This window comes from Rhineura floridana, chromosome 9 (assembly GCF_030035675.1).
Source record: "Rhineura floridana isolate rRhiFlo1 chromosome 9, rRhiFlo1.hap2, whole genome shotgun sequence".
Classification (NCBI taxonomy): Eukaryota; Metazoa; Chordata; class Lepidosauria; order Squamata; family Rhineuridae; genus Rhineura; species Rhineura floridana.
In genome coordinates, this window is record NC_084488.1 from 36,509,303 (window position 1) to 36,522,185 (window position 12,883).

General features: G+C 40.7%; 1 protein-coding gene across 1 annotated transcript; it reads right to left on the bottom strand.

Moving 5' to 3' along the window:
• Positions 1 to 331: 331 nt before the first annotated feature.
• On the bottom strand, positions 332 to 11,163 carry FRG1 (FSHD region gene 1). Its single transcript, XM_061584557.1, has 9 exons — positions 10,939 to 11,163; positions 9,135 to 9,202; positions 7,156 to 7,278; positions 6,075 to 6,129; positions 4,371 to 4,485; positions 3,394 to 3,498; positions 2,599 to 2,690; positions 1,659 to 1,769; positions 332 to 523 (listed from the first exon to the last, which is right to left on the bottom strand). The coding sequence occupies exons 1-9, from the start codon at positions 10,998 to 11,000 to the stop codon at positions 487 to 489; spliced, it is 768 nt and encodes a 255-aa protein (XP_061440541.1). The 5' UTR covers positions 11,001 to 11,163; the 3' UTR covers positions 332 to 486.
• Positions 11,164 to 12,883: the final 1,720 nt, after the last annotated feature.

Sequence of the window (12,883 nt, forward strand, 5' to 3'; positions counted from 1 at the left end):
ATAATGGGGCAACACAATTGTCTACTTCATATGCTCCAGCCTTTGGTAATTACTGTGTATTGGATGTAACTCACACAAGTCCAGAATGTGTGACAACCCCTCTCCTTCTGAGAAAGCATTGTGTGTTATTGGGCCTGCACATGTTGGCACCACTAGAGTTTTATCTCTACCATGTCAAGATAAGGTGAATTAGAAAGGAGTGGTTCCATCATACATGAAATTTACACACTTTCCCTAAACTTATGCAAAAATTATTTCAGTTTATATTAAAAAAGCAAGAACAATAATAATATAGCTTCAGACAGAAGCATGGACATGTTCTTCATGGACATGTTTGAACATCAACACTTTATTTCCAAAAGAAGAAACAAAATCTTAGTGTAATTAAAATCTACTTGCTAAACAGTTTTATTCAAAAGAATTCACACATTGAAGAGGTACTGATAAAGAAAGCGAAATGATAGGAAAGGCCAGGTTCTGTTTTGACTATTTGCAGTATCTGTCAGCTTTCAATTTTGATCTCCTGAAGACAAGAAAAGTTAAAGTTAAAATGTTTGACATATCTATATAATACAACAAAGTAGAATGAGTACTAGAACACCTTTAAAAGCCAGAGGTTGTTCCCCATTAATTTCATTTCAAGGCAGGGGTGGCTTATTTATTTTGGCCCAAGGGCTGCAAGCTAGTGGTGAGTGATGCCACAAGTGGATGTGGTTAACCCATTCTCTCACATAGAACTTACAGGAAGATACAGTCCAGCTAGCTTAACATCTCTTCTAGGTAAATTGATGGAAAGCATGATGAAATATAATCAAAGATAAAGCACATTTTTCTCTAGTACAAAGCAGCTTTGTTAATAGTCACCTTAAGTCTGATAACACCATTATCAAGATTTATCACTATGGATGTGGACAAATAAAAAGAAAAAAACGAGTGTGTATATATCGATATTGGACTTTCAAATGCATGCACAAGCATCACTCCTGTGATAGATTCTACTTTTAAGATCGGCCACCATGGGCTGGAATGCTCAATGGCATTCAAAAAATTAAAATGTTTTTAAAAATCCCCCTTGGGGGATCTCTGATTAATTGAAAATTGCAGTTGTAGCTGCTGTGTAAGATTTGTCACTGTACATGACAGTACACTTTGTAGACTATGGTAGACTAAGGACAAGTTCATATCTGCAGGTACACCATCTGTAAGCTGTAGCATCTGGTGACAATGCACATATGTGAAGCAACCAGAGCTCAAACAATCCAGAGCATTTACACCACCTGATATCAAAAACATCTGATATCAAAAACATTATGCTTTACATTCAGTTGAGCAGTCAGCTGAGCCCTCATCAACACAACATCAGGCAAAGTGACAGAACTACTGCTGGACTGCACCACTTCAGAGTGTAAGCGGTACGCTCTGCATGTATGAACACTCCCTCCAGGGAAATTAAAAATACTTCATATAAAAAAGGAACATGACAGGGATAGAGCAAGCCTAACACCATGCTTCCTGATAACTCATTTTCTACATAACAGTGAATTTTTGTGAAACAGCCTTTATGATACTGTGTTTGCATGTTTGTTGTGTGGCGTATTTGCTAGCACTCTTAGGACCTCTGACTGACAATTGACATTCTATATCAATGGGAAGAGTACCTGTCCAACAAGGCCTCATGAAAAGTGCCTTCTTTCCTAGCTTTTTTCAAAGCTTTACTGTCTTCTTGGCTTACTTTGAGCTTACGGTCTTGAAAACTCTGAAACTTCTTCCTGTAAAGGAAAAAACTGAATATCAGTATCTTTCATTTGTATTAAATATTATAATCCCTCCAACAGTGAACTTAGGAGGCAGGGTGTCAATAGGATGAGAGCCAAAACAAGGCCACTAAAAGATAAGAAGGAGGTATCAATGTAACTCCAAGGTTTGCAGACGTATACAACAACAAACAAAAAAAACAAAAGGGGACAACCCCCCCCCGAGAATCCAATGAGGACTCAGCATGCTCAGATGCCTCTAGGAATAATTAAATGTGGAGAGTCAGTTGGAAAAAGATGGAAAACTCTGTGTGTCTGTGTGCGCACATGCGTGTAGTGAATTGGTTTGCTTCTTGGAGGAGGACGTGGTTGGCTGCATTCCTGTCAGGGGTGAGGACATGGTGCAACAGGTTGTTGCAAATCACACTTGTAAACATTAGTAGCACATACCAGGGATTTAAGAGCTCCATGAAGGAATCAAAGAGATATTTGGGGAGGGGAGAAGAAAGAATATTCTATGTGTTTTAAAAGGGGGAAAATCTCCAACAATAAAGTTCCATTTATAAATGATACCAGTGATAACAGCAAGATGAGTCATGCAATACATTAGCCTTGCATGTAAAAACAAAAGCTCATCTCCTTGTCCTGTGAAAGCAAGTTGCTCCTCAAAACAAAACCCACCAGATCATGATAATGATGTAAAGTTTGTTCAGCTTTATAGGTTTACTCAGGCATCAAGACCCAAAAATTTTATATTAGGGGAACTAGGAGTTATTTGTACTCTGATACAACTTGCTTTTCTTGATTTATTTTTACTGATAGGCAAGAAATGCTTGTTACATACACGTAGTTGATTTCACATTGCTTAACATTTCCTTTGTCTTCCTCCGGAATGTCATCTTTTTGCTTGGCTTCTCTTTCAGCACAAGTTCTGATCTAAAACGAAAAAGATCATGTTGTCTATTTAAAAACTGAGGAAGACCAAAGGTAAAAACATCTTCCATTTGTATAAGGGTTTTTTTCACCCAAAAATGTGTTCTTATGTCCAGTGAAACTGAAAAGCACAAGTCACACATGTAAGTAAAGGATCTGATCTGACAAAATCTTCTTGCAAAACCTTTGCAATTGCACTTACACATATATACAAACTGAAGAAATATCATACTGATATTGCATAGGCAATGGTGTGCAATGTGTTAAGCCAGGGCATGTACTTTGCAAGGACTTATGAGAGAGCAGGAAGAAGCAGATTACTGTGCAAGAACACAGCTAGGGTAGAACCTGTCTCCCTAATGTCTAGTTTCCTATGTGCAGTGGGGAACACTCTGCTATGCAACCTAAAGCCCGTATATGTGGTCTGAAGTAATGCAGTCTAAGACGCAGTTTGGCCCCTCACCAGCTATTTCAGCTAAAATTGCTGAGACTCCTCCCTTCCCATAAAGGAAAAAAATGTCCAGAACGGAGATGCAGGCTAGTTAAAATAAATGCTCTATGCCATCTGACCAGGCAACAATTCTTTTGCATATGACAGCCACTGAAGAAGTTTCACATGTAAGTATTCTACACATTTCTGCATTTCTCCTTTAAACAGTCACACAGACAAATATAAGAAATGCACATACAAGCCATTTCGAATTACCTTAATCATTTCCTCGTTACCTGCAGTTTTACTTTTGGCTACTATATCACCTTCTTCATTACAGCTGATAAAGCTGCTGTTTGCTGCTAACAGAGCCATTTGTCCCTGCAGGGGAAAAAAATCAAGTCAAATTAGCAAGACTTATGATGATGCTCCTACAGAAATGCTTTATGATTTTACTAAAGGTAAAGGTGTCCCCGCACTTATAGTGCGAGTCGTTTCCGACTTTTAGGGTGACGTCTTGCAACGTTTACTAGACAGACCGTATATCTGGGGTGGGATTGCCAGTTCCTTCCCCGGCCTTTCTTTACTAGATTACTTTAATAGTGCTGAAACAATCTGCTCCATTCAAAACTCATTAATTTAAGTTTAAAACTGGAACGCATGCATGTCGATTTTCAACTCATAATTAGCCCTTTTGTCATTTTATGAACATCACAACACTGGCATTTGAAAACGCAATTTTAGAATTCAAACCTGGGATTTGCTGATTAGTGTCAACTCTGCTTTAAAATGCTGAATGCTATTTTCAAAGATTATTATTATTATTATTTATTACATTTGTATACCGCCCCATATCCGAAGCTATAAAAACGAAGATATAAAACTTTCTGTCTGAACAAAACAGCCACTTCTGAAATTTTGTCATAGCCTCATAGTGCATGTTCCATCGCTGTCATTTGATCTCAGTAAAAGTTCTTCTTCAAGTGGTAGGAACATTGGCAGCTGCCTTATACCAGGTAAGACAATTTGTCCATCTAGTCCATTAATATCTACACTGACTGATAGAGGCCCTCCAGAGTCTCAGACAAGAGTCTTCCATCACTTCCTATCTGATCCCATTTAACTGGAAGGGCTAGGGACCGAACCTGGGTCCTTCTGCATATAAAGCACATCTTCTGCCACTGAGCTCTTGTTCCTCTTCCTATAACCTAAAATGACTGCATTATGCATTAAGGATCACAGCTGAAACTTGCCTCTTGAAACACTGGCTCCCACTGCTCCCTTGAACCTATTGCATCAGAACGTCCAACAACCAGCCCATCTGAATTAATGCCGAGGTATTTACCGTAGCCCGATTTCAATGCAATTCTTAAAAAAAAAAAGGAACAAAGGAAAACAAGGAATGGCATTAGTTAACTGATTAGATCATCACCAAGGTTTATGGTTTTCAAACTATGTTCGAGGGAACTCCATGATCCCTTTAGAATTCTTTATTATGGATTTCCCAATGGGAAGCTCAATAACGATCAACAATTTCCCTGATAAACTGCTTTCCCACTACTACCATCCTTCTCCTGGCACGGACAGCTGCAGAGGAACATTGGGTATTTTCTATGTTGCACACAGAGTTAAGACTGTGAAGTCCAACAAGCCGGGGTGGGGCTCCATAGGAACTTGCTTTTACACTCGACAACATGCCCCAGAATGTTTTGCACAGAGAAGTTAAAAAAGATGCTGGGGTTCTTTGTCAGAGAGATCAATATGAGCAGGTAGAAAGTGTGAAAACTACTGCCCTAGGTTAAAGTAACAATCAAGGTGCGAGAACACTATGCTATTTATTTATATCTTGTCTTTCTCCAGCTTTTGTGGACCCTAGCTATGTTAAAAAGTGATATTAAAATAAAAAAACAGCTGCAGTTAGTTTGCATGAACAGGGGGAATAATCTAACAAAAACTAAGCATGCCTGATTTCAATGGAAAAAGATAAGCATATTTTAAAACTCTCCTACTGAAATCAGTGCGATTTAGGCTGTAATCTTATACACACTTACCTAGGAGTAAATTCCAGTGAACTCACTGGGGCTTACATCTGAACAGACATATACAAGATTCCACTGTCGATATGCTTAACTCTGGTTTGAAGTTGGCTTAATATTTGTTAAGAAAATGGCTGGTTTATTCATTGTTGTCCTATCTTTTTGCAAAAAAAAGCCTCTATGGAAGGCCTTTCTGGTCTGAAAGGTGCTGGACATTAATAAAAGCATTATTCTTCAGTATCTTTGATTCTATTTTTTGTCATTTACATTTAAAAAGATGCAAGGTAGGATATTTGAGACCCTAGAGCAGGGATGTGTAATTATATGCTGTAATTCCATGGGAGCACATAGAAGCAGCAGAACATGGTACCAAGCGCAGAATCCAGCTTCCTCCAAATCCTAGTGTTTAGGCTTTTTTAAAAAAACAACAACAACTTTCTAGTCCACATGATTGCAAATACATACTTTGTATGTGTAAGAGCAGTGCTTACTGAAATATCAGAAGCCAGGAGGATCACTGAACAAGGTATCAGGGAGCTACATTGTACAAAATAAGGACAAACAACACAAATTTGCTTAGTTTATGCAGGTTACAGAATTACAGGTTTTCCCCCTTCTACAGAGAATAAACAACTCTGCACGACAATCTACAGGTCACAAATCTATGCATTAGCAGCTGCAGGGATGTCATTTGTGTCTGAGTCAGAAATTCTTAATCCATGGACATGCACAAGATAAACTCTATCACATTCCTTCATTTAGGCATGTGCCAGTTTATCAAAGGGGAAGAATATTGTTTCTAAGCTATGATTAGAAAGTAGATCTACAGAAAGAAAATCAATTTCAAACATTCTTGTATACAGAAGCCTAAGAAAGCCTGATTAACTTAATAGTTAATGTAAAACCCAGGAAAGTAATTACCTTGAATCTGACAGCTTGACAGCAGTAAATTGTTCAGGTGGGTTAGGACCTTCATCTGGAGGTATTAAAAATAAAGTAGGCTGGAAAATGCTGTTAGCAATTATTGATGTACGCGACTCAGAAAACTTATCAAAGCCACTGGGAACTTTACTAATTTGTCCAGTGTTTTATTTTGTCATTCTCACTGCACACACTTCTCTGTATTCCATACAGAAATAAATAACAATCCATTTACAGAGCAGTGGGTGGGTCTTATAAAAAATGTAGCATCAAACGAACAAACAGTTTGCACTCTGCTGCTAGAGCATAAGAGGCAAAGGTACAGTCTAAAGACCACACAAGTCCATTTCCATGAAATTGACAGCTAAATATTATAACATAGTTCACCTAAAAACCAATATCACATACGCTGCTAAACAAAAAACACTGAGGGGTGGTGGTATTCAGGGCTACTCCTACTCAGAGTAGACTACTGAAGGTAATACACATGTAGTAGACAGTGTGGTGTAATGGTGAGTGTGTTAGGCTGCAATCCAATACACTCTTAACTAGGAGTAAGTCCCATTGAACCCAATGGAGCTTATTTCTGAGTAGACGTGTCTTTGCAGTCTTAGACCATGAGCTGGGAGACCAGGATTTGAATCCCTACTCAGCCGTGAAGCTCACTGGGTGACTTTGGGCCAAACGCTATCTCTCAGCCTACCCTACCTCACAGAGTTGTTGTGAGGATAAAAAGGAGAAGGGTGAACCAAGTATACTACTTTGAGCTCCTTGGAGGAAAGGTGGTATATAAATGTAATAAATAAATAAATACTCTGAGCAGGACTTAGTTGAATACAACTCATAGTTCTTTCATGCTGTTGGTGTGACACTAATGACTAAATTAGATATCTGCAGGAAGGTTAAAGACGTATGTGGTCTGGAAATGTTTTTGGATTCATTTGGAAAACTGGATCATAGTATAGTTGGTACCACAGAGCAATACAGAATCATCTAAGAAGAGAGGCATACCTCCCCATGCCGAGGGGGGAGGCAGAGAAAAAAAAAGAGAGAATTTGTCTCCACTTTTGCTGATACCAACCTTTATGAGGTGCTCCAAGTGTAAAAAGGCCATTGTCAAGAGCACTGATGTAGGTTCCAGGACCCATCTCTATCGCTACAGTTCCTGTGATTTCGCCAAAATTTGTTACAGTCCACCACCCTTCTAATATAAAAAAGGAAACAGAAAGAAAACAAGAACACACCTGTTGTCTGCTTCACAATATATACATGATAGTAACTGCTTCCAGGGGAATCGTCAGCAATACCAAGCAATGAAGAACTTTTCCTTCCTAACATTTTTTTAAACAGACAGACCAAGCATAACCTACAATGACAATCAATAACAATATAAAGTGTCAGTGACAGGAAACATATAGCTGAAAGACCATTTTATAATCTTTGGTATAATCTCTCCTGTTGGTGTATTTCTAAAAATGGTAACAAGGATTTTGGATCCTGCTCTAGCTGGATGGACGCATAGTGTTGGTAAAATCCTTGTTACTATTTTTAAAAATATACCAACAGGAGAAAATGAGATTTTGAACTGCTAATGTATCAGCCCTTATCAATGAGAGTAATATATAAGATATAAGAGCCAGTGTGGTATAGTGGTTACAGTGTTGGACTACAACCTGGGAGACCAGGGTTCAAATCCCCACATAGCCATGAAGCTCACTGGGTGACCTTGGGCCAGTCACTGCCTCTCAGCCTCAGAGGAAGGCAATGATAAACCACCTCTGAATACCGCTTACCATGAAAACCCAATTCATAGGGTCGCCCTAAGTCGGAATCGACTTGAAGGCAGTCCATTTACATTTTACATGCCTAATAAGTCAGAAGGCCACTGAAGAAAAAAAAATGAAATGGACTGCCTTCAAGTCGATTCCAACTCCTGGCGACCCTATGAATAGGGTTTTCATGGTAAGCAGTATTCAGAGGTGGTTTTACCATTGCCTCCCTCTGAGGCTAAGAGGCAATGACTGGCCTCAGGTCACCCAGTGAGCTTCATGGCTGTGTGGGAATACAAATCCTGGTCTCCCAGGTCGTAGTCCAACACCTTAACACTATGCCACACTGGCTCTGAAGAAAACTCTGTCAAAATTCTGTCAAAATGTGTTTGGCTGCACTTTGTTTTTGTATCTCATCTTGTATTAGCATTGATTTATTACAGTTGCAGATTTTGTTTGGCTTTTATATTCTGTTTCTTGTATTTTCCCTTATGTGGACATTGATTCAATATCACATGCAGAATTCTAGCAGTGATTTTATATTGGTTTAACTATATATGTGCATTAAACATTTGTATTTTATTTGGTGTTTCATATGTGCACCTTAACTCCTCTTTGAGCATTGTTTGTTTTCTGTTAAGGTATATTTCCAGTCCTTGTTGGAAAGTACTATGATGCCACCATGGGCTTACTTATGGAACTGTGGCATACAAATGCAATAAATAAATAATAATGGTCTGTATGCTGCTTTTTAAAAAGAAAAAAAAGGTGATATTCAATTGAGACTCGGTTCAAAATAAAGCTAAGCTAAACTATAGCTTAGTGTGAATGAGCAAATGTACAGGCTTCTGAAGAGGAGATTGCAACCCCTTTGCTTCTCCCCTGTTGTTTTGCTGCTATACTGAGCTAACCCATGGTTTGGCTTAGTGTGTCACCTGAACTCAGGCTTACTACAGACAAGCCACAAGCTGTAAGCAAGGTTTGTCCTATGGTTTGCAGTTCCTAGTTTGTCTGGGAGAATTGAACTACTAGCTATGCTACAGCAAGGTGGCACAACATATAATACCAGTGTAGGAAGCAGACAGATGGTTGAAATGTTGAAGATTGGAATGTCTGTCCCAGTCAATGGGCTCCTTCTGGGAGGAAGGGTGGGATATTAATTTAATAAATAAATAATAATAATTTCTGTTTCATGTAAAAACTAACAACTCTTTGCTCTGTAACCATAACCCACCCACTCTAAAAGAGCTACCAGTGTTCTACATGCACCTCCATGGAAAAGTTAACTTACCAACAACATCAAGCTGATCCGCATCATTTTCTTCTCTTTTCCCTTTTTTATCTTTGTTTTTCTTCTTACTGCAAAATGACACAGAGTGAAAAAATAACAACATGCTTTGTATACAATATACAATCCCAAACAGTTTATTGATTACACATATCTTTTCTTGAATCAACTGGCTGCCAATGTAGTGCCCTCCAGATGTTGTTGGACTACATTTCCCATCTTCCCTAGCCAGCATGGCCAATGGCAAAGGTTGATGGGAGTTGTAATACAACAACATCTGGAAGGCACCATGTTGGCTACCCCGCTTTAATCAAATCATCAATAAAGAGTAGTAAAGGCATATCCAAGAAAAATTCCTGCATGTAGTGCTAATGCATCCCAGTTTCTTAACCTCAAGCATGTTTCCCCGAAGTTTTGCCTTTGTGATCTCCTTACTCTGAAATTTACGTTCTCCCATAAATTCCGGTCAGTAAAGACAAGAAAAAGCTATGTGGGAAGTTACAATATATTTTAGTGATGTTTTGTTTGGAATTGCTGCTGAATCTGCAAGCAGGCTGGCAGCATAACTCGTAACTGGGAATTTACATGTCCTGCTAGCAGTTAGCTCTGTGACTATGAACATTCAGTTTTCACTAACAGTCACAGAGGTGACCACAGCCAACATCTGCAATCTAATGGTGACCATAGGCAAGACCTGCAAGCTTCACTTCACATTTCCCCCTAAATATACAGATGAGAGCAAAGTTGGGTCCTGCGGTGCAAAGAAGAAATATTGTAACATGAAAACCAGAACCAAGATGAGGAGCAGAAAGAAAGACACAGATGAAAAGAAAGGAACTAGATAGAGCAACAGGAAGTGCAGAGAACAGAGTAATCATGAACAGCAACTAGTCAGAGATGGACAAAAAAAATACACATAAGTATTACCAAGGGAGAAAGGTGTATTATGCGGGGAAAGATGTACATACCAGAGAAGCACAATTTATCACAAAAGTTTAAGGTGATGCTGAACAACTATTTTTATACAGTCACTGAGCCTGTTTCACTCCAGAGATGCATACCATTAGCGCCAGGAGCTCCTTGCTTCAATGGAACAGAGTGTAGGAGATGTGTAACCATCACATTGTAAACTACCTATAAATAATCCAGGCAAAAGAACATAAGTGCCTGCTGGATCAGGCCAATGGCCCATCTAGTCCAGCCTCCTGTTCTCACAGTGTCCAGCCAGTTGTTCTTGGGAAACCCACAAGCAGGATCTGACTGCAGTGAGCATTCTCCACTCCTTGGGTTTCCAGCAATTGGCATTTGGAAGCATACTGCCTCCAACTATGGAGGCACAGCCCAGCCGTCATGGCTAGTAACCACGGATAGCCTTTTCCTCCATGATTTTTCCTTCATAAAACCCCAACTTTTAACCAGTACTCGTGAACGCTAAATGGAACCTCCATACATAAAGGCAACATACAGGGGGAAACAATCAACGTTAGCCTTGCTCATGAGTTTCCAGAAGGGCTCTCACGAGAAAGCCGCTCTTAAGAAAGTCGCTGGATCTCACAGTTCTTGGAAACATTCCGTTCTGAAGCAGCGCCCACCCATAATAACTGATGCGTGTGGGGCTGTCAATATGGTTACTGAGCGGAGAAGGGAAGGCACTCCATACAAGCTCACTTAACGGTTATGATGATTTCGACTCTGCCATTGAAAGCAGGCTCCGAGGCCAAGTCTTAGCGAACCACCAACCACCGAAGAACAAAAGGGCAGAATTTCACCTCCTTCCTTCTAGTTCAAACTAGAAAAACACCCTCACCTTTTTGATTTCGTTCCCTTAAGAACCAGCTTGGTTCTTTTAACACAAGAATATTCCGCCATGGCTGCTTGCGACCTAAGGAAGCCCCGGAAGCACAACTCCGCCCATTAGTCTTCCTACAGCCGTACGGCGGCCCTTAAGGGACATATTCGATTTTTCTTGTCAAAGAGATTGAGCCGCGACGCCTTTGACTTTCTACGCTGTGCTGCCAGGACAGCGAATGAGCAACCCGAGGGCGCCTCCTCTGTATTACGTATTGTGGTTCCCCCTCCGGGGCCAGAGGGAAAGGGCAAGTAGGCGGCATGCAGGGAGGTGTCAGTACTGAGGAAAAACAACAGAGAGGCGTTACGGAGCAACACCATGAGCCCAGGCAGGTGTCCTGCTGTGCCAGCCAGAGGTGTAGTTGTCCGGGGTCTCGGAGGTCTTTGGGAGCAGGATCCCTATGTCTCCAGTGTCCGATTAGCCAATCAGTATGAAAGGGGAGTATGTTAGCAACTAAGAAGAGTCTTCTAACTTGCTTCCTTGTCCTTTCCCTCTGATTGGAGCCAATCAGAGTAAAAGGTGAGTCAGCCATTGAGAAGACTCTTTTCAGTAGCTAACAGTCTTCCCTTTCATGCTGTTTGGCTCCTATGGACATTTGTTGTTGTGGGGGAAGGCATTAACAAGGATCTCCTTCTCAGTCCAGCAGCAAAAGAAGAAAAAGGAGGGGGTTTCGCTGTGATTATCATGAGGGGACCCTGCACTTCTGAATTCACCACTACATTACTTGTGCCAACCCTTGATGCAGACCCTGGGGTGCCCCAAGTGCCGTACTCTTGTGTGGAAATCTTATCTGTCAAAGTTGTCATCAGCCTGTGTGCGATTTAAATTGTGTCCAGTAAGGCTGGAGACAGGGCCAGTTGAGGTGTCCTCAGCAACATGCCCTTGATGGGATCTTTGTCCTCCTTCTCTCCCACCCCCCCGCAGCGGGCCCAGTCCCAACCACTGGGTTACCAAGAAAAAGAGCATAGGTGAGAGAGCACCGGCAGCAGCTGTCCCTTGTAGTGCCACTACTGTTTCCTTGGGGAGGGGCAGCTGATTCCATCATCCACTTGCCTGTATGCTCTCTGAGTGGCACCTCACTTGGCAGTGCTCTGTCTGGGCAGTGCTATGGCCTCTCACCATCCCAGGGAGAGCATGAGCAGAGGTTGCTCCATGCAGCCATTACAAACTCAATGTGCTTTTTAAAAAATATATATATCATTTTTTATTTGAATATTGAACAATGAAAGGAAAGGAAAGCAACAAAAATAAAATAAACAAAAATGCTGAAGATACAAAAAATAACATGAATACTAATAGTAGTGATTTTAATATTGGAAATAGTTTAATTTTATTTTAATGTAGACTTTGTATGTTTTTTTAATTATATGTATCTTTATCTGGAAGCCGCCGTGAGTTCCAGTTTTGGAAAAATGGTGGGGTATAAATAAAGACAGAGACCCTCCGTGGCACAGAGTGGTAAGCGGCAGTAACACAGCCGAAAGCTCTGCTCACGGCCGGAGTTTGATTCCAACGGAAGGAGGAAGTCGAATCTCCGGTAAAAGGGGTCGAGGTCCATGTGACGCCCTTCCCTGGCTCTCCCTGTCAGGTTCCTACCTGCTCGTGGTTACTGCCTGTCTCTAGGCACCACCAGGGACTCCACCAGTCCGGACTGTCCTTTATTTTATTTTTTCTCTCCCCGCTCTAGGACAGATCTCAACAGATCCCCCTGCTAGGCAACCACCAGTCACGTCCTAATACTAGTATTCCCAGAGACTCTGAATACTGGTATTGTTATTCTCTTCACCGCTGCCACCATTTGTTACAGTTCCCCTTCAGCCTTGGTTATTACCTTACCCTCCCTTCTGGTCTGTGAAACCCCAGCCAAGGATCAGGCCTTTGGTAAACCAAATTAAGTATTTAT